Source organism: Cervus canadensis, chromosome 25 (assembly GCF_019320065.1).
Source record: "Cervus canadensis isolate Bull #8, Minnesota chromosome 25, ASM1932006v1, whole genome shotgun sequence".
Classification (NCBI taxonomy): Eukaryota; Metazoa; Chordata; class Mammalia; order Artiodactyla; family Cervidae; genus Cervus; species Cervus canadensis.
Window position 1 is genome coordinate 25,114,105 of NC_057410.1, and position 21,342 is coordinate 25,135,446.

The 21,342-nt window shown below is 54.3% G+C and overlaps 2 protein-coding genes across 4 annotated transcripts; one reads left to right on the top strand and one right to left on the bottom strand.

Annotated features, from left to right (window-relative positions):
- Positions 1–4,427: 4,427 nt before the first annotated feature.
- On the bottom strand, positions 4,428–10,896 carry WNT10B (Wnt family member 10B). Of its 3 annotated transcripts, none has more exons than XM_043447151.1 (6): positions 10,289–10,896; positions 9,821–9,887; positions 8,786–8,905; positions 8,394–8,662; positions 6,264–6,637; positions 4,428–5,605 (listed from the first exon to the last, which is right to left on the bottom strand). In XM_043447151.1, the coding sequence occupies exons 3-6, from the start codon at positions 8,857–8,859 to the stop codon at positions 5,147–5,149; spliced, it is 1,176 nt and encodes a 391-aa protein (XP_043303086.1). In that variant the 5' UTR covers positions 8,860–8,905; positions 9,821–9,887; positions 10,289–10,896; the 3' UTR covers positions 4,428–5,146. The 3 variants fall into 3 exon arrangements, with proteins under 3 accessions (XP_043303086.1, XP_043303084.1, XP_043303085.1); XM_043447149.1 differs by having other exon boundaries at positions 9,821–9,934; positions 10,289–10,895; XM_043447150.1 differs by having other exon boundaries at positions 9,821–9,964; positions 10,289–10,895.
- Positions 10,897–16,302: 5,406 nt separating this feature from the next.
- WNT1 (Wnt family member 1) lies at positions 16,303–20,766 on the top strand. Its single transcript, XM_043446913.1, has 4 exons — positions 16,303–16,884; positions 17,624–17,877; positions 18,523–18,788; positions 19,283–20,766. The coding sequence occupies exons 1-4, from the start codon at positions 16,781–16,783 to the stop codon at positions 19,769–19,771; spliced, it is 1,113 nt and encodes a 370-aa protein (XP_043302848.1). The 5' UTR covers positions 16,303–16,780; the 3' UTR covers positions 19,772–20,766.
- Positions 20,767–21,342: the final 576 nt, after the last annotated feature.

Genomic DNA, 21,342 nt, shown 5'->3' on the forward strand with positions numbered 1-21,342 from the left:
GCGGCTGCAGCAGAAGCAGCCAGTATTGGAGGCGAAGTCCGGGCGGGATCCGATGTGGGGGCTGGAATCTGTGGGCGGTGGTGGCGGAAGCTAGGGAATTGGGCTGAGACAGTGGGGACAGGTGAGAAGTCACAGGGCTATGCCTGTTATTTAAGGACTGGGGCGGCGTAGTGGGCGCAGTGGAGACTGGGGCTCCTTGGGCAAAGTCAGGAAGCCGGAGAATGAGTGAACATCTCTTGCTTTGGACCTTACTCCTTCAGCTCTCCTTTTCATTTCTTAACCAGGGATAGGTGGAGGCCTCCGAGAGACCTCACTGCACCAGTGTTGCTACTCACTGCTAAGACTAGGTTGCTGGAGGGGGTCTGAATCAAGAGATCTTTTCCATAGCGAAGAGGGAGAGTGATGAATTTAAGAGACTGAAGGAAACAACTGGACACTGGGCCAGTTAGGAAGTTGGAACTTGAAAGACAAACAGTTGAGGCCTAGTATTCAGAGGTGTGGTTTGACGAAGTATACCTAGATGAGTATAAATTTTAGTATTACAAGGAAAGTGAGGGATTTTTCACCTGTGTTTCTCTATTCCTGCCCACTCCCACTTTCATCACACTCATTTTTGCACCTGGTCTAGACATGCAGAGTTACCTTGGAACAGTCACAGCTGTGATACAAGAAGGGCACTAGTAATGCTAAGCACAGAAGGTTCTTGAAATGCCCTTTCTCCTCATTTACAGCAGTACAGATTTTCCTTGGCTTACATTGGGGTTACATCCCAATAAACCCATTGTAAGTTGAAAATATCTAAAGTCGAAAGTGCATTTACTGAACATCATAGCTTAACTTAGCCTGCCTTAAACATGTTCAGAATATTTACATTAGCCTACAGTTGGGCAAAATAATCTGACAAAAAGCCTATTTTATAATTGTGTTGAATATCTTATGTAATCTATTGAATACTATACTGAAAGTGGGAAACAGAATGGTTGTAAGTGTATCAGTTGTTTACCCTTGTGATGGTATGGCTGGGAGCTGCAACTCACTGCCACTACTGGGGATCACAGGAGAAAATCATACCACATGGCCCAGGGAAAGATCAAATTCAAATCACAGTTTCTACTCAAGGCATATCACTTTTGCACCATCATAAAGTTAAAAAAAAAAAAAAAAGCATTAAGTGGAACCATTGTAAGTTTGGGCCATCTGTATAAGGAAACACATGTCTCTTCCCTAAAGCTTGAACCAAAATTGTCGATTTTTTTAATTCGATTTTTTGGGGCCTTATTTCTTGTCTCCTTCCAAGAAGAACTAGACTGGTAGATAACTCTGTCTACTCCTTGTCCTCATCAATCCCTGGTATACACGTTCACCAACCCCTTCCTCTTATCCCAGTCTGTTTTCGCTCTTGTTTTAACCTGGAGAATAACACAACCCTAGAATGTGAAGTCAACAGGAACTTAATTTAAGATCATGAAGGATGAATGATAACCTATATGAGAAAAGAATCTAAAAAAGAACAAATATATGTGTATGGATAACTGAATCACTTCACTGTATACCTGAAACTGAACACAACCTTAGTTTAGTAAATCAACTATGTGTGCTAAGTCGCTTCAGTCATGTCCAACTCTTTGCAACCCTATGGAATGTAGCCTGCCAGACTCCTCCGCCCGTGGGATTCTCCAGGCAAGAATACTGGAGTGGGTTGCTGTTCCCTGAGGGGCTGCCCAACCTAGGGATGGAATCTGGGTCTCCAGAATTGTAGGCAGATTCTTTACCATCTGAGCCACCAGGGATGCCCCTAAAATCAACTATACACCAATAAAAGTAAAATATTATTTTAAAAAAAGTTGGTGAAGGATGATCAAAAACAGACTTGTGGGTACCATATGAGAACTGGGGGGGGGGGGCAGGGAGGGGAGGGATAAATCAGGAGCTTGAGATTAAAATACACACACTAAAAATAAATAAATAAAATAAAATATACACACTGCTATATATAAAGTAGATCACCAACAAGGACCTACTTCAGAATGAATATATATATATGAATAATATACATATGTATAACTAAATGATTTTGCTGAACACTTGAAACTAACACAACATTGTAAACCAACTATACTCCAATAAGATTTTTTTTAAAAAGATGATGAAGGATGAGATGACTAATAAGGAGTAAGTTTATAACAAAAAGAATTGTATCCTATCCTTCCTGGGCTGTTGCCATCAAAGGACTTTGGCTCTCCTAAGCTCTGTATTTTAAATGGCAGAAGACTCCTCCAGTGTTTTAATGACTCCTAGAGTGGGCCACATGATACCTCCACATGATTTTTCTTTCCATTTCTTTTCCTAGATTTTTCAAGGCACACACCACAGATTATGCCCTCACACTCATCACCAAAATTATGCTTTGCAACTGACCTTGTTAGTACCTCAACCATACCAAGACGCCTTGTGAGACTCTGACAGGAGGTGACACCTGTCAGTGTTCCTGCCCAAGTTTTCAGATCCTCTCAAGGTTGAGTCCCAGGTATGACAGAAGGAAGGAAATGGTGATAGTGTTGTATGGTTAGCAGCAAGTCCCAAGGTATTTGAGTCAGAACTGATGAATGGAACTAGAGAATCTTCCAGCCCTGCTATCCTTCACCCTCTGGAGTCTGGAGAGGGAAGTGCTATTGCAGCATTACTGGGTGCTCACCATAGAGCAAACAGGAGCACAGACAGGAGGGTTGCTGCTCAATCACTGCCACTCCCCAGCTCCCCAGCCACTTGACAGGCTAATGCTCTAAGAGGAGAAGCGCTGTATCCAGAGCTGAAGGAGGCCGAGAGGGCTGACTACAGTTGATCAGTCTTTCCCCATCCCTCTGGCTGCCATTGGCGCTAACCAAAGCTGAAATTTTAGCCACCCGCTCCGTCTCCGTCACTGACCCCAGGCCTGGGCCTGAGCCCAGTGCGTGTGCCGGGAGCAGGGGTGGGGAGGGGGGTGTTGGCCTCGCTGACAAAATCCATTTGGAATTTCTCAAGGTTGTGGTTTGGGGCTTCAGTTTGCCACAGAGTGTGTCTGACGAAAGAAGAAAGTTAGAAAGAGAAAAGGAGCCAAAGAGAGCACAGAGGAAGGAACTGGAGGAAAACTGAAATATTCCTGCTGTGATTTCATTGGCCAGTCTCTTCCCTCTTCCTGAGTGTGAGAAATTCCCACTCTGGATGTTCCTTATCATTATTTTCCCTCATATCCTATGTCTGTTGTAGCTGCATCCATCTCTCTCCTGCTGGGCCATGCATACATGAAGCTCAGTCAATGCCTAAAGGCCTACCTCCATCAAATTTCCAAATCAAGAATTCTCAGAGTGCAAGTGGAAATTTAGGACATAAAGTTTTGCCATAAAGTACTACCCTAAACCAACACCCCTTGCTGTCCTTCCTACCTTGATGCTACCTGATTTTGAGGGTAATTGGGGGCAGATATAGCTATCGCCTAGAGGTGTGAAAAGGACTATTTCGACATCTTCTGGCCAAGGAGATGACCTGACAGAGTCAGCATCTTGCAACCCCATAAATAATCAGTTATTTGTAAAGTTCTAAATTTGTGCTATAGCTTTTCTAAATTGAAAGATGATTGTTTATTTTCAATAATACTTGACTAGGAATAGAAAGAAAGTGGAATTGAAATAAAAGAAGTTCTGTTTTCTCTAGTTATGGTTATCTCTTAAAAGATAAAGGAGCTGTTTTGCTGAGATTAAATGCAGAAGAGCTCTGAATAAGGAAAGACAAACTACATATGCAAATAATTCAGTGGGATAGCATGCTGATTTTGCTGGTTTCCAGAGCAAAAAACTCCAATTTTGAGCACAGGAGTCCTTTATATATGTTTCCCATCAGTCTTGTATCTATCATCAAGTTCTCCAATTTGAAACCACAGAGAAAAGCACCTGCCATTTTTGAGTCCAGGTTCAATGGTGAGACATCTTCAGGACCTGAAAATCCCAGAACAGAGGTGACCTCACTGTGTAGGGTAGGTGTCAAAACAAACCACAGCCAAAGAACCAAATCTGGCCCCACAGTCCATTTTCGTGAATAAAGTTTTATTGGACATAGGCATGCCCATGAGTTGAGAAAAAAAAAAAAATCCAAGCCCTGTTATAGGGCAGTGGCCAAGGCAAAATCTAGGAAGTGAGGCACAGAGAACCTGAATAGGGCCTATGTTTACATCTTGAGTCCCTCACACCTAGAAGTCCCCCTGCCCCGCCCAGTTTTTTCCACACTAAAAATTGTCAGCTGAGTCACCTGAAGACCATTTCAAATCCTTTGTGGAACCAGGCATGATATACATAAAGTCACTGAGTATGGGAGGGTAAGAGAATTCACCTGGAAAAGAAGCCAGGCCTGAGATCCCAAGTGTGGCTAGAAATATAACCATCTGTATTCACCAGTCCAGGAACTTAATTTATTTTTATTACAAACAAGAACCAAGAACAAGTCTCAGTACAATAAATTATCCATTCCCACCCCTCCTGCTGAAGAAAGAAAAAGAGGCTCAGAGAGTCTTGGGTAAAATTCCTCCTTTGGAGGTTTCCCTTCAACATCTGAATAGGGGCAGACAGCTTCCCTAAGGGCCTTGACAGACAACTTTCACGGTTTTTGAGTGCCCTGCACCCTGTCCCTTCCCTAAGAAAAACCTCTCTACCACTGGCTCCTATGACTCCCTAAGATGGGGTGCAGGCTGCAGTAGAGGAGTTTAGAAACAGCAAATAGGAGTGAGAGGTCTCTTTCTGGATACAGGTTGTATGGCTCCACACAATGCTGGGGCTATCCCTCAGAAGAAAAGAGTGGGCAAATTATAGGGACTCCCCAGCCAAAAGGAATATGAATATGAGAGTTAAAGGGACCCCAGGTTGGGTGGCTGGGAGAGCAACACAGTTCATCTTATTCCATTCAGATGTTCAAGGAGCAGAAGAGGGTCACAGCTCCCCCACAAGGCCCTCCTACTGTGGGGGAGAAAGCCACACATCACAGACTCCACCTGACCCAAAGCTGTTTCCAGGTAGACACTCTGAGCTGCCAGGGGCCAAGATTGACCCTGGACAGAAATCAGAGCAAAAGGCTGCAAAGGTGCCCCTCCCCTGCCCCAGCCCCGCAGTGAGGCTGACCCTCACTTACACACATTGACCCACTCTGTGACCTTGCACTCGTCACATAGCACGTAGCAGCACCAGTGGAAGCGGCAATGACAGCGCTCGACTCGGGTCTGCCGGAGCACGTTGTGCCCGCGGCCACAGCACAGGCTGCCACAGCCGTCCAGCAGGCGGCTGGTCTTGTTGCAGGCCCGGCCCCGCGTGCCTGGGGAGCCCACAGTGGGGTCTCTCTCGCAGAAGTCAGGAGACTTCTCGAAGTAGACCAGCTCTCCTGAGAGGCGACGGGGCCGAAGGCGGGGCTGGAAGGCTCCGGAGTTGCGGTTGTGAGTATCAATGAAGATGGCCCGGCCCAGCCGCTCCCTCAAGGCTGCCCCCACTGCCCGGAACTCTGGGGCTGCCCTCCAGCATGTCTTGAACTGGCAGCTGCCCGAAGTGCCATGGCACTTGCATTTCCGCTTCAGGTTTTCAGTTACCACCTAGAGCATCAGTGAGGAAGAAATGAGGGGAGGGCAGCAAATGGACAGAGCACAGAGGCACAGGAGAGGGGAGGGAATAGAGAGCATACAGAAACAGAGGGAAGAATGGCAATAAAATATCAGAAGAGAAAGGGCACCATGAGACTGGCTAATAGCCCAACTCCCTCGTTTTATGTTGGAGAACTGAAGCCAGAGCAGAGAGCAAATTGCCCATCTTCAACAAACAGCTGGTTATGGAGATTTGGCTAGTAGCTAGCCAGCAACAGGACTCAGCTCCAGTTGTCCTGACTCCCAATCCAGTGCTCTTTCCAGAATGAACCTGGTAAACCAGGGAGTCTAGCCCAGAGAACCCCTAAATTCTAGGGAAGGCAGCTATACTAATTATATATATATGTATATGTATATACATAATGAGCACCAAGGACTAGAAACTACTCTGGGTGCTCTGTTTGCTAGCTCACTCTTAATGACATTGTAAGGTAGTATCATTAGACTTTTTTACAGGTGCAAAACGGAGATTTAGTGACTTGCTTGGCTCCAGGCCACCCCACAGGTAACAATCACCCCCTACATCTCATCTTCTTATGCTGCTGTACCCTCTCAAATCTAGCCAGGCCTTAAAAGGCAGGAAGACCCAGGACAACTTGCACACACATACCTGACGCCCCACCCTGTTGTTGTGGATCCGCATTCGTGCCTGGATGTCCCGGGGAGCTTCCCTGGAATCCAAAAAATCCCGAGAGAACTTCTCCCCGAAGTCCATGTCATGGTTACAGCCGCCCCATTCCCACGTGTCCTGGGGGCCAGGGCTGGGACCAGAGCCAGGGCCCGAGCTGGGCAGGGAGTGGGGAAAGCTCTTGCCCCGTGATAGTGCCTGCAGCTGCAGCAGTTTCGCCCTCAGTCGATCCTGCTCACCACTGCCCTTCCAGCCACAGCCGCAGCTCACCAGCTTCCCCAGGCTGCAGGCGGTGGCTACTGCGTGCATGACCCCAGCAGCCAGCATGGAGAAGGAAAAAGCGCTCTCTCGGAAACCTAGGGATGAAAGGGGTGTGGATAGGGGTAAGTCTGACAGGCCGCTGAGAGTAAGGAGGCCCAAGGAAACAGCCAAACTGCAATTCCAGAATTTCCTAACTGAGTCCAGATCCTGCCATTTACCAGTTGAGTAGTTTGGGAGCAAGTCACAGGAGAAGGAAGGGAACCTAAAAGCACAGAGTCTCAGTTTCCTCATCTATAAAGGGAGAAGATGAATTGAGATGATCCCTGAGGCCCATTCTTGCTCTGTTTAAGTCTGGGATTTTCAGGTGTGGATGAAAGAGCTAGGCTACTGGGAAAGACCCCTGGAGATTAGAGATGACTAAGAGAGAGTCCTTGAGGTCTTTGAAGATATGTTCACTTAGTTCTATATCTGAAAGCCTTAGAAATTCCCCAGCCCTGCAGGTGGGATGGAAGCAGAGGCCTTTGGTTTTGTGTTGTTTTTGTTGTTGGTTTTTCAATCAAGGTTATTTAAATCAGTCTTTTAACCAACTTACCCTCCACCAGCCCAAAATCCCCAAAGTGTTGGAGCTGTGGAGCTGTCCTTCCTCTTTCCAGTTTCTAGTTTTATGTTTGCCCGTTAAGATTGCCCCTTATATTTATCCTAACCTGCTATTACTCTATAAATTGCTGGGAGAGGGAGAGAGGTGGGGGTGATTCTCCCTAAGGCCCTCTTAAAATGTTGACTTCTTTGTTACGTTTTGTTTTTTTTTTTTTTCTTTGTTATGTTTTGGGGGTCACAGAGGCTCAGGATGACAAGCCTTCCCCAGGCTTAGATAGACATGCTTCTCATTGGGCCATCAAAGCCTTCCCCTACACCAGGCCCTGTAGAAAAGCAGCCTCCCTCTCTGGAGCCCTGAGTGGATGGGAGCACCTCCTTAGGGGCCAGGCCTCTCCCGTCCCAGGATGCAGGGCTCCTGGCCCAGCCTCCTGATCCCCCAACCTCAAGCCTCCAGGGGTGAAGCTGTTTGCACAAGTCTTGGGAATTCCCCCGCAGATGGCAGCTGCCTATTAACCCCATAGTCCCCAAAGTATTGCCCCCACCCTTGGACTGAGCCAGAGATGGATGTTTACTCCTTTAGGGAGTAAACTGGGGCATGGCCTAGCAAGAGACAGTGATGCCCTTCCAGACCAGGGCCCCCAGGCTGGGCCCCGCAGTGACCTGTTCTCCACACCTCCAGCACTTCCTCACCTGCTCAGGTGAGAGCCACCTGGGGCCCCCACAGCACGGAGGAGGGGGATGCTCCCTGGCTTCAAAGCCATCGGGGTCTTTGTTCCCAGCTTCTGCTCCTGGGAACCCCAGTAATTAGGGGAGTAGGTTTAACCCTTAAACGGTTGGGGGCGTCACCCCACCCCCGCTGAGGCTATGGGGACACCAGCCTGGGCTTGTCCCATGCAGAGAGGAGGGGCAGAAAATTGGGGGACGGGGAGGAGGGGTGCATTTAAAGCTTCTGGGGCTGGGGGTTATCTCTTGCTCACAGGTGCAGCCGAGATCAGCTGGGCGGAGGCAGGAAAGGGGGGCCCTGGGGTAAGGGAGCAGGGACCCAGCTGCCTTGCCGGCAGCGCGCAGGTGGAAGTCTGAAGCACGGGGCCCCAGACGGGTGGCCAGACCCTACTCCGCGCAGCTCCGGGGGGGAATTCCCGGAGAGGCCCCTCCCGGAGTGGTGAACCAGTCCCTTCCCGCCTCCGCTCGCGTCGGCGTAGCCCCCCGCCCCCCAGCCCCGGGGGCGGCGCAGACTCGCCCGGTCAGGCTCACCGCGCTTGAGGATGGCGCTGTGGTGCGGCAGGCGGCCGCCGCCCTCGAGCGCCGAGCAGTTCCAGCGCTGGTCGCGCAGCTGGTGCTGACACTCGTGGACCGCGATGTGCAGGCCCTGGAGCGCCGACGCCGTCACGTCGGGGCTGCGAAGGCACAGGCCCAGCTGCCGCTTGCTCAGGCCCGACAGCGTCAAGCAAACGGTGTTGGCGGTCAGCGGCGGCTCGCCGCCGCCCGGCAGCTTCAAGCCCAGAATCTCATTGCCGAGGACCCTGGGAACCGAGAAGGCGTCTCAGGGTCTGCAGTCCAGGCCTTCGCGCTCCCTCCGACGCCTCCCGACCCGCCTCTAGCCCAGGGTTTTCTCTCGCAGGCTGGGTGACAGGGGCACCGCTCACCGACTGCACAACGCCAGGAACAGGAGACCGGCGAGGCCCGAGGGCGGAGGCCGCGGCCGGGGCTCTTCCCGCATGTCGAATCCCGGGCCCTAAGGCCCCGATGCGCAGATCGAGCAGGGCCTGCAGGACAGGGACACTTAGGGAGGGCTCTAGAATAGGGTGGCTCACCTGGGCAACCGAAGGATGCCCAACTCTGGCTCCTAACTCACCAGGGCCACCCCGCTGACCCTTCTCATCCCGCTCAAACAAAACAGTAAGATCACGCCCTTGATTCCCAGAGTACCTGGGCCCTGGAAGAAGAGTGTGGGCCTAGAAACTGGGACTTAAGCCAGCGTCCTGGAGCTCACCCAGCCAGACACAGTGCCCGGCACACAGACACACTCACGTGCAAACAGCTGTATAGTCTCACAAACAGCTCTCCACTATCCTGTCCACCGCTCCCTTTTCAAGGGCCCCAGGACTGGCTTCCCAGGCCCAACACAGCTTCACCAGCTCTTGCTCAGGAGGCCTGCGGGCCAGGATTGAGAGGGGGTTCCCCACCACTCAGCCAGCAGGGTGGGGGTGGGAAAGTGTAGTCTCCAAGTGCCATCTAGCAGCTTCCCTGAAAAGGGTGGAGGAATGGGCTCCCCATCCCACTGTGCCCTCTGCAGCCCCAGTAGGGAGCCAGGGGAGGCTCCAGGTGCCACAAGTCTGGGAGGGGACCTTGCTTCCCTCTTGAAATGGACTGTGGTGCAGGCTGAGTCCTTTTCTTCCACCGCTACCTCTCCTAACTACATGTTCCTCTCCTCCTGACACTGCTCATCTGGTCCCCACCAGGTCCTCGGTCTCAGACCCCACCCCTCTGCTCTCCACTCACTGCCCTCCAAATCTGGGGCCACTCCTTTATTTGCTAGGTCTTTATCTCTGGCAATATCCCGGGCTTTCTCTGCGTCTCTGTGCCCCCGTGGGCGGATGCGTGTCTGTCTGACTAACAGAGTGCTTGTCGCGTCCTCCAGTGCGAGTCCCTGCCCTCCCTGCTTTCCCAGTTCCCATTACCTCCAGCTGCTCTGGGGCCGAGTCTGCCACCGGCGTGGTCCGGTCGCCTGGGCTCGGGCTGTTCAAACTGTGGGGAGAGTGCGTCGGGTTCTGGCCCCTCGGCAGAGCCGCATTCTTCCAGGGCAGGGCCACTCCTCTCCGCCGCTTCCCCAGCGCCGCCGCGGCCGCCGGGAGGAAGGGAGGGAGGAAGGGAGGGAGTGATCGAGAAAGCTAGCGAGCGGGCGAGCACAGAACTGGGGGCTCTGGCTCTCTTCGCGCCGAGCTCACCGGCGGCTCTGCCGCTGCTGACAGAGCTGCGGCCCCTCCCCGAGCCCGGGGCATCCCCACCCCACTCCTCACACCCCCCGCCTTGACCCGGGGAGCCCAGCCGCTCCCCCTCCTCCCAGCGTACTCACACACCCTCTCCCCCGACGCCTGGGTTTCAGGCTCGGCCCCACCGAAGGGGGAGGTGGCCAGAGTTCCACTCACCTGCTCTGGGACCGCCAAGGCTGCAAGGAGGGTGTGGTGACCCAGACTAGAGAACCAAGCCCCTGGTCCCCAGTGGTCATGTCTCTATGCCTCAGTTTCCCCCACCGATAGCTGAGTGACTGGAAGGTGCCTTTGACCAGATGAAGACGGAACTCAGATCGAACTTGCCTGGCTGGACGGTCTTGGTCTCTGCGCGAGAGCCTGGGGAGAGCGCACTGCAGGGCAATCTGAGCTGGCGGGAGTAACTCCCTTCTGGGTGGCTTGGCTTCCGCCCACCTCGGAGCCCTACGCCTGCCCCTTGGGAGGGGTCAGCTCTGGCCTCAGAGTTTGGCTCTGGCAGAGTCTCCGGGAGCTCCGGAGATCTTCAGCCTGCCCCTGTGCTTCCTTGGGCTCACAGGCATCCTTGCCAGCAGAGGTCCCCTGCCCTTCCTAAGATCTCAAGTCTGCACTCCGCGGTGGCCCATATTCCTGCTCCAGACTCGCAGACTTGCTTCACGTGGAAAGAGGAGGGATCCCAAACTGAGCCCAGCCTGAGGATGACCAGGCAAAGAGTCTGATCGTGGGTTGTACAGACGGAGGCAAACCACCCTAGGGAGCTCCAGTGGCAGCGAAGGGGTTAGGCGCCACTGCGCTCCTGCCTGACTCACCCTCCCAGCTCTAACCACTGTGGGCTATTTTTGCCAGAGAGGGGCCCCAGGCTTCCCAGCCGCCCCCCGCCCCTGCCAGACCGCAGCCCAAGGCACGGCTGGCCCCGCGAGCCCGAGGCTGGCACGTTGACTCAGAGACAGGCCCCCCGGGGAAACAGAGCCACAGGGTTGAAACCCACAGCCACAGTCATCTCTTCCTTGGTAGTGGCCATGCAGCTTTCCTGGGCAGCCAGCCTCTAGTCTTTGTGGCTGCAGGTCTTGCCCTGGGCTGCAGGGGGCACTGCTGTCTGAGGGGCAAAGCCATCTGAGAGAGATTAATGACTTTCATCTGCTGGGATATTTATTAATCACCTTTATGTGCCAGGCCTCAGGCAGGCTGGGGAGGTGAAAGTACCCTAGTTCCTGACCCTGGACAGCTGCGATCAAAGAGGGCTGCTTTTTTCTGCTTTCCCACCTCTGGGTGGAGAGGGGAGTAGAGGAGAAGAAGCCCTACAAGAGAAGGGGCTCTTATCCCTCCTTCCTGTTTAGGGGCCAAGAACCAAACCATGTGTGGCTTTTGAGACCACTAGAATCTGCACCCTATCTTAGTAGCTTTTGGATCCTGTCCTTGTCCTTCCTGCATGTCAGCCTGGAACTTTACCTAGGTCCCTGGAGGAGGGGGACAAGGTTTCCCATGCTCTTCCCCCATGGGAACCTCTTGGACACTTGCATTTTTCCACATGACTCCAAGTCTCCCTCAGGTTTCAGACTGCTCCTTCTGATTTTACCCTTGTCGGGCTGTGGTATAGTCAAGTGCCAAGGAAGGGCCAGGGTCACAGCTACTATCACAGATTCCAATATCTTAATGACCCCCGGGCTCCCCAGGCTGGCCTGTCCCAAATCCAAAGACCCATACTCCTGTTTCCTTTCCCAGCAGAAGCCCAGCTCTGGGACAGGAGGCCACAGGCAGGCAGACTGGGTGGCCTGAGCTGGCCCCCGTGCCCTCGGCCCGACCGGCTGGCCTGAGCACTGACCCGCAGGCGGCTGGAGGGTGGTGGGGCAGGCGGGGCCTGGAGAGGGCTGTGGGTACACACCCATTGCCTAATACCCCAAGCACGCGGCCAGCTCCAGGAAAGGAGAGGGGCGGGAACCAGAGAGACCTTGACAAGGGTTGGGGCCATGACAGCAGGGGGAAAGTGAGGGGCTGTCATTACTTCAGGGAGGGAGTGGGAGCAAGCTGGTCCCCCTTCCCCTGCGGGGAAGAGTAGGGGGCTGACTTCCCATCATAGGGGTGGACAGTATCAAGAGCAATCTGAGAACACTGGGGCTCTATAGGGCGGGGGTCAAAGAAAAGAGTGGGGGTCCCTGGAGATTGGGGGATCCAGCAACTGAGGCGGTGGCTAAAGCTGAGTGCAGCCTCGAAAGCCTCCTCCTCCTCCTCCCCCCGTGTTTGCCTTGGCCCGGGGTCCCGGGTGACTCATCTATTGCTGAGCCGCTGATAGGGGCGGCCAGGCCCAGGGAACCCAAATTATAGGCCCTGGAGGGATGGATGCGCCCGCGGCGGCGGTGAGCTCAGCCGTGCTGCCCACCCTCCGCCTCTCACGCTTTCTGCTGCAGCACCACAGGCCACCACCCGGCGGCACCAGAGCGTGCGCAGCTGACTCCACTGGACTCCAGAGAAACCCCCAACGTTCAGCAGTTGCCCCCAACGTATCAGTAAAATTACCCACGACAGAACTTTGCCCCCTTCTCCACCAGAGGCTGATGCCTTCCCAGCCCAAAGAGGGAGTGACACCTGCTGGTGCTTCAAAAGAAGGTAGGCTCCTCTGCCCACAGCTCTCAGCCCTGGTCCCCTGCTTCCTCCCCAGACCCCCATCTAGGTAAAGCCCCTCTCCCCTCTGATATCTCTCTCTCCAAATCCTATTTTAAGAGGGTGGTTTACTACTGACTTTCCACTTTAAGCCTTTAAAGGTATCCATGGTCAAAAGTGATGCAAAAAATAAATAAAGCAGGGTAAAGGAGATAGGTGGTGGAATTCCATTTTATAAAGGGGGAGGAGTGAAAGGGATGTGGAGGAACAAACACTTGGAGATATCGGGGAAGGGCATTCCAGAAGACAGAAAAGCAAGTGCAAAGATCTTGAAACAGATACTTTCTTGGTATGTTCAAGGAATTAACAAGGAAGCCAGTGTGGCTGAAGGGAGGAACCTACAGGGGTTTTGAAGACAGAAGGGCAGGAGTTTTGTTTTGTTTTGTTTTGTTTTGACTGATTTGACATAGACTATAAGAAAACAGACAAGTCAAGGATGGCTCTAGGATTCTTGTCCTGTGCAACTGAAAGGATGGAGTTGCCATTCACTGGGATGGGGATGACTGAATAAAGAGCAGGTGCAAGTGAATAACTGGGAGTTTAGTTTGGGATATTGTACGTTTTGAGATGTTTATTCAAGTGTTAGATGTGCAAGTTCAGAGTTCAGGGCCAGAGATAAAAGTAGGGAGTATGAGACTGTATAGTTCACCAAAGGAGTGAGTGTAGACTGAGAAGAAGTTGCAGATTGAAATGGGGTGCAGTCCAGTGAGTCATGTAGAAACTGGGTACAAAGGTGGAACCAGATAAAGAGACTGAGAAGGTGAGCAGTCAGGGAGGTAGGAATGGTGTTCCAGAAATCAAGTGAGACTATTTCAAGGAAGAAGTGTTCAACTTTGTCTGCTATTCCTAAAAAGTTTGTTAGGATGAGAACTGAGATTTGACAGTAGAGCGAAATGGAGGTCATGGATGATTTTGAGGATGAAATGCAGTGGGTTCAAAGGTGTGATTAAGGCGGTGGAAAGAGAGAATAAAGAAAAGAAACTGGCACCGGTGATTAAAGCAACACTGAGTTCTGCAGTAAAAGACAACACAGAAACGGGACACACTTAGGTGGTAATGTGAAGTCAAATAAAGTTTTGGTGTTTTTTAGATGGGAGACATTACAGCATATTTGTAGGCTGATAGGTATGATCCAGTAGAGAGGTAAACTGATGACACAGGAAAGGAAGAGAAGACAATTGATAGAGTGATGATTTGATCTAAATAAATTTGGGCCAGGTCCTACAAAATTTGACCAGACCTTGAGCCCTCCCACTCTTCCCCACTATCCCTGGTGGGTGGAATAGTGGAACAAAGGATATGGAATCCTTTTTTCCTCCCTTCCCACTTGTGCTTGTCACCAGTGGCCACAGACAGGACTGCCCTGTCTTCAAGCCCAGCTCCCTCCTCCATGGGGTTTTATCAACCCACTAAACCAAAAGATGTGACCCAGGCCCCAGTGGGAAGAAACTCCGCAGGGACAAAGGGCAAGCTGCCCAAGGTACACTGTCTACTTACTTGAGCCATCTGTGCTGGGTGGCCTCCGCAGGGGCTACTGGCTTTTAGATCTGTGGAAGATGCTAAGCCAGTACACCTTGTCCCTCAGTGTCAAATCCTTGGAGGGGCAAAGGGCCTGGGAAAGATATTCCCCTCAAAAATAACCTCCATCAGGTTTCATTTGGGCTAATATGCATCCTTTTAAAATGCAAGAGCCCTGGAGAAGGAAATGGCAACCCACTCCAGTGTTCTTGCCTGGAGAATTCCATGGACTGAGGAGCCTGGAGGGCTACAGTCCGTGGGGTCACAAAAGATTCAGACACGACTTAGCGACTGAACAATAGGAATGGAAACACATAAAAAAATAAAATAAAATAAAATAAAATGCAAGAGCCCCAGGAAGATTCATTAAACTTATCAGGCATTTATTTTTTAGAGTGATTTGCCTGCACTGGAGGGGAGGCTTGATCATTTCTGGGACTTGAAACTCTTTCGGACCAGGCCTGGTACATTACTTAGTCAAAAAAAACATCCTAAAGTCAGGGAAGATGAAAAAAAAAAAAAGATCAAAATGGAGGCAGGAAGATCCTAAAGACCATTTTTATTTATCTCCCAGTTTGGGGAAGGGCCCCCAGCCTGCACAATCATAAGCAGCCATTAAGGTGGTAAAAGCATGGGGTTTGAGTTGAACAGTCTGGGTTTCAACCTGGCTCTACCGTTCATCCCTTTATTAGCTGCGGGCCCGTGGAAAACTGCCTAATCTAGTTTTTCCTTTGTAAAATGGAGAGAGAGAGGAGAGATGTAAAGGAGGAGATCCTCCTCTTCCAGGGGCAACCTGCGTGTGTTGGCGGGGCCTGATAACCAGGCTGGCAGTGCCCTCTATATCCCACACGGGGAACAGCAGGCACTCATTCCCTAGGAGGCAGAGGGGCCCTGAAGCTGAGAGGATGTAGGGAGGCGTGTTAGGGTCAGGGTTAGGTATCCCAGCGTGGTGAGAGTGAAGAGAGCCAGAGTTCTAGGTGGAGAAGACAGAAAGTTGGTAGAAAATTCCAGAAAGGAGCAGAAACGTGGACGCACAGGTTCTCAGCTCTGGGTTCAGTTTAGTCAGCAGCCCTTCTGCTCCCAGCCCCTCCACACACACACACACACACACCTGGCATCAAGTCTGCCTTTCTTTTCTGAGCCTAGTCTCAGAGTCACCGCTGCTCCAGGCCTCATCCGTTATGATACCACCTTGGTTACAGGTTTTGTCCGCCTCCCCCAGTGACAGGCACAGGTTGACACATGCCAGGGGGTGACACACTCTAGGATGACCCAAGGAACACAGGGTCAGAGTGACACGCAGATGCATATTTCATCTCCTACTCATCCACCCACCTCCACACACAGTTCCAGACACTGCTCCCCGGTCAACCTTCTGGGTCTCTCCTGGCCACCCCCTTCCCGACACATAGGAGATGATGCACTGTCCCAGGTGGTGGCTGTGACAAGATGACTCGATGATGCCTTCTGACCTCAGCTAAATTCCAAGATTCTTGAGAAAGGCTCCTAAAATCCCTCCTCAGAACATGGGAGTTTCTGTCCGTGAGGACACGCACTCATGTGTGTACGCACATTCTCACACGCAGTCTCATTTACAACTCTCCCACTTCATGGACACACTGGCAGGCACTTGTGCACTTCTTTCCTCCCACAAGTACAAACCTCTGCTGCCTCAGGTTTCTCTCCATGGTTGGGCCTGTGCGCTCAGCTCATCCCCGCACCCACCCCCCACCGCCCGGGATTTCCCTGACCACAGCCCCAACCCCACCCGTCTCCCCCTTCTCCTTCCCTGTTCAGCCGTCGGGGGTTCATGGGCGGGGAGGCTTCTCCCCAGAGTCCCTGCCCAGAACCACAGCTTTCCTTCTTCCACTCAGGATGGGGGACCGGGGTGACGTCGAAGGGACAGCCCCACAGCGGGCCGCGAAGTGGCTGAGCTCCTAGCAGTTTGTCCCCGCAGCACACTGGTCGCTGCGCCCCCTGGCGGCCGCTGGTCCCCGACGGGCTCCGGACGCGGAGAGGACTGAGGCGGGCGCGCGTGGGAGGGCGTCCCAAGGGGAGGGGTCGGCGGCCAGTGCAGGTCCGGAGGCGGGAGCCACCGGGCAGGGGGCGGGGGTGAGCCCCGACGGCCAGCCCGTCAGCTCTCGCCTCAGACGGGCGGGAGCCACGGCCCCGCTCGCTGCCCATTGTCTGCGCCCCTGACCGGTGCGCCCTGGTGCCACAGTGCGGCCCGGCGGGGCAGCCTCCTATCGTCACTTCAGCCAGCGCCGCAACTATAAGAGGCGGTGCCGCCCGCCGTGGCTGCCTCAGCCCACCAGCTGGGACCGCGAGCCATGCAGCCCGTCGCCCGCCCCCAGGGCTGTTAGAGCCAGACTGCGAACTCTCGCCACTTGCCGCCACCGCCGCGTCCCGTCCCACCGCCGCAGGCAGCCGCCAAAGCCGCCCCAACTGCAGCATAGAGCGGGCAAGGCCGGGCAGGCCATGGGGCACTGGGCGCTGCTGCCTGGCTGGGTTTCTGCTGCGTTGTTGCTGGCGCTGGCCGCTCTGCCTGCAGCCCTGGCCGCTAACAGCAGTGGCCGATGGTGGTAAGTGAGCTGGTGCGGGGTCGCCACTTGTCTTGGGGCACAGAGCCAGGGGCCAGCCCCATCCAGCTCCCACGCTCTGGGATCCGTCCGCAGACAGACTTCCTCCAGCGCTCTGACTTCCCTTTGAGACACCGAGGGGCGCTCTGGAGCGGAACTGGTCCAGAAATTCCAGCTCTGCTGAAGTGGGGTGAATGGTCCGCCCGGCGGCCCACGATACTCCAGGCGGGGAGCCCTCTTCCATCTAGCACTGCCCTCTTCCAAGAACCCCCAAACGAGCTTCACGGTGGTAGTCACACTACAGGGCTTCCCAGCCTCTGGAGAGAAAGGGCAGGCGTGCACTCCGAAAGAAGCCAAGAAGCGGGTGGAACTCCCAAGCATTTCACGCCTTGGGTGGGCATGGACGGCAGGCCAGGATTTGCGAGCCAGACTGTCCGGAAACAGGCTCTGAGAGCCAAGGTGAATATCTAGTCCCTGGGCTCTCCATGACTCCGCTGTCCAGCTCCGGGCGGGCGCAGGGCCCCCTAGCAGCCCTGATTCCTGGGAACACAAAAGTCTGAAAGCCAAGTCCTTTCAAACTAGTGAGTGCCGAAGCGCGGAATCGTTACCTTATTATTGATCTCTCCCCGCTTTTGTGGGCAAATAGCTCCAGGAAGAGGACAGGGCGAGCATGACCTTTCTGGGTAGGGTCAGGGTGCAGGTCCCCTTCCAGAGCTTGAACTCCTCCCATGCATCTCACCAGGGGCATCGTGAACGTAGCCTCCTCTACGAACCTGCTGACCGACTCCAAGAGTCTGCAGCTGGTACTCGAGCCCAGTCTGCAGCTGCTGAGCCGCAAACAGCGGCGGCTGATCCGCCAGAACCCGGGGATCCTGCACAGTGTGAGCGGGGGGCTGCAGAGCGCTGTGCGAGAGTGCAAGTGGCAGTTCCGGAACCGCCGCTGGAACTGTCCCACGGCTTCGGGGCCCCACCTCTTCGGCAAGATCGTCAACCGAGGTGGGTACCCCGGAAGGTGACGCTTCCGGGGAGCAGGGGCGCACGGGGTCACCTCAGGGCACGGGCGGGCAAGTGCAGGGAAGATGTCCGGGGCATCTGCAGGGTCACAGAATCAGCCTGCCAAGAGCTTCATGCCAGCACTAGCTCTGGGCCAGACTCGTTCCACCAGGAGGTTTCAACCCGTGCGCCTCGGACAGGAAGCTTAGCTTTTCTGAGCCACTGCCCCAGCGAAAGGGAGTGCTGAGTGGTGGACGCTCGCTGGCCACCGCTTTCCCGCAGTCCCTCTCAAAGAAGCCTGAGAAGCTGCTCCCTTGCCTCTAGCCCAGCAAGGCTTGCATCGCTGGAGAGTTCTTGGCGGTGCAGAATTCTTCCGCTGCCCTCTATTCTCTTTTTCCTCCGGGGCTGCCCCACTTGCACCGAGAAGTCAAAATGCGCCCGGAGTCTCAGTAAAGCGAGATTACAGGTGTGGACGAGGTAGCGTGCCCACACACGTGCTTTCGGGGGGAGACCAACTTCCCAACACAGCCGGTCGCCGGGCTTCCAGGACTCTAAGGGCGTGGGACTCAAAGGTCCCAAGGCCTCCCCTGAAGGTGCAGGACTGCAGGTGCGTGCCCCCTTGCTGATCCCCTCTCCCATCCCCAATAGGCTGTCGGGAAACAGCATTTATCTTCGCCATCACCTCGGCCGGGGTCACACACTCGGTGGCGCGCTCCTGCTCAGAGGGCTCCATCGAATCCTGCACGTGCGACTATCGGCGGCGCGGTCCTGGGGGCCCCGATTGGCACTGGGGGGGCTGCAGCGACAACATCGACTTTGGCCGCCTCTTCGGCCGGGAGTTTGTGGACTCCGGAGAGAAGGGGCGGGACCTTCGCTTCCTCATGAACCTTCACAACAATGAGGCGGGGCGCACGGTAAGCCTGCTTGAGGGTGTCCGCACCCGACACGGAATGGCGGGGATCTCGGAGTCCCTGCCTTAGGCTAAGCTCGAACTTGGGAAGTAACGGTCGGTGTTAAGGCCAGAGGTTAGGGTAAGGAACCAGGCGAGGGCGTCCGGAGGGCGCGGGGGCTTGGAGGGATTCACAGAGTGGAAGGGATAGTCTGACAACAGAGAGGTTAGAAGTCATGTAACCCATGGACTGTGTTGCCTACGCCCGCCACTGTTCAGGTTCAAAAAATAAGGCTGCGAGGCAAAGACAGATTCTCCGGGTGGAGCAGAGATGGGTTTGGCGTCCAAATCTCTGCGTGACCTTTCGTGGCTGCCTTCCTCTGGGCTCGGCTAGGCCTGGGCCTTTGCTGAGATCCCGGCGGCGACCAGGAGGGGGCGGTATCCGGGAAGGTGGCTCTGGCTCTGACGACGTCCCGGGCCGTCCTTTCTTCTCCTTCCCCCCCACCCCCGCCCCCCCAGACCGTGTTCTCCGAGATGCGCCAGGAGTGCAAGTGCCACGGGATGTCGGGCTCATGCACGGTGCGCACGTGCTGGATGCGGCTGCCCACGCTGCGCGCAGTGGGAGACGTGCTGCGGGACCGCTTCGACGGCGCCTCGCGCGTCCTCTACGGCAACCGCGGCAACAACCGTGCCTCGCGGGCGGAACTGCTGCGCCTGGAGCCGGAGGACCCGGCTCACAAGCCTCCCTCGCCCCACGACCTCGTCTACTTCGAGAAATCGCCCAACTTCTGCACGTACAGCGGACGCCTGGGTACCGCGGGCACGGCGGGGCGCGCCTGCAATAGCTCGTCGCCCGCGCTGGATGGCTGCGAGCTGCTCTGCTGTGGCCGGGGCCACCGCACGCGCACGCAGCGCGTCACCGAGCGATGCAATTGCACCTTCCACTGGTGCTGCCACGTCAGCTGCCGCAACTGCACGCACACGCGCGTACTGCACGAGTGTCTGTGAGGCGCTGCGCGGACTCGGCCCCTGGGAGCACGCTCCTCAAGCCCACCCCCAAACAGATTCGCTGGCACCTCAGACCCGGATCTGCGACCACCCCGTCCCTCCAGCCACACTCCGGGATTCCTACCTACCTATCCCATCGTTTCTCCCACCTCCTCAGACCTGGGGACTCCTGAAACCACTTGCCTGGGGCGGCATGAACCCTCTTGCCATCCTGATTGACCCGCCCCCGGACCTACCTCCCTCCCTCTCCGCGGGAGACCCCCTTGTTGCACTGCCCCCTGCTTGGCCGGGAGGTGAGAGGAGGATTGGTCCCCTCCCCCATCAGGGTCAGCTCCCGACGCGAAGCTCTGCCTCCTCCACCGCGCGCAGCGACCTGCCTGCTTTTCCTCCTTCTCCTTTCACCTCCGTTTTCTCCCGGTCCCCACATGCCCTTCCCCTTCTCCTGTCAAGGGTGCACACCCTGAACACACACCTGGGCATCAGGGCCTTTCTCCTCCCCACCTACAGCTGAAGTGGGAGGTTCCGGGGTGAGAGGGCAGCTGTGGTGATGTGGAAAATGAGGTTGGGGGACCCGGGAGAAATATCTCCATTCTCCCAGCCTCTGTCATGGAGCCATTGAACAGCTGCGACCCATGCCTCCCTCAGCCACCTCCTACCCCCTTCCTGTCCTGCCTCCTCATCAGTGTGTAAATAATTTGCACTGAAACGTGGGTACAAAGCCACGAGTTTGGTTGTTGTAAATAAAAACTATTTATTGTGCTGGGTTCCAGCCTGGTTTGCAGAGACCACTTCCCACCCCAACCTAATCCTTCTCCATTCTTCTCTCCTTTTGCTCTCCAGCCTTTTCTGACCCCTCTTTCTCTCTCCCTAGTTTCTCCAAGATGCCTTTGCATTCCGGAATCAGTATTTCCTTCCACTGTAGCTATTAGTGGCTCCTCGCCCCCACCAGTGTAGTATCTTCCTCTGCAGAATAAAATCTCTATTTTTATCAATGACTTGGTGGCTTTTCCTTGAATCCAGAACACACTATTGCTTACCTCCTTTAAACAAATAGGATACATTGTTGAGGGACTGGTTTCCTGACCCTGGAAGAGGACTCTGACATTCTGTCCCTTGGATGACCCTGATGAGGCCACTGGGGATCCAGTTCAGATGAACCCAGTCAGGAGCCAAAAGACGCTACAGGGTCCTTCTTCCTATTTGAACACCAACTGGCTGTATGATACTGCGAAAATCCATTAACTTCTTCAGTTTCTTGCCTTGCTGAGTGGGGATTAAAAAACAAACTTGGAGAACCTGCCTCTCCTATGTAGAAGAGCTGTTGTGAAAATCACTACAACTGAGTGATAGCTATGATGGTGTTCTCAAAAGAAACCAAAGAAGAAAGAGAAACCCAAGCTGAAAGGGTGCTGTGGCTCATGGGTGTAGAGGTTTTGGTCCCCAAAGCCTCTCTGGGCCAGCTGTGGTCAGGGTGTTGGGCAACGGGGAAGCCACTCTCCTTCCCAGGACAGGGAAATGCCATATTAGGACATCAACTTCCAAACCGTGGGCTACAAAGAACAGGTGAAAAG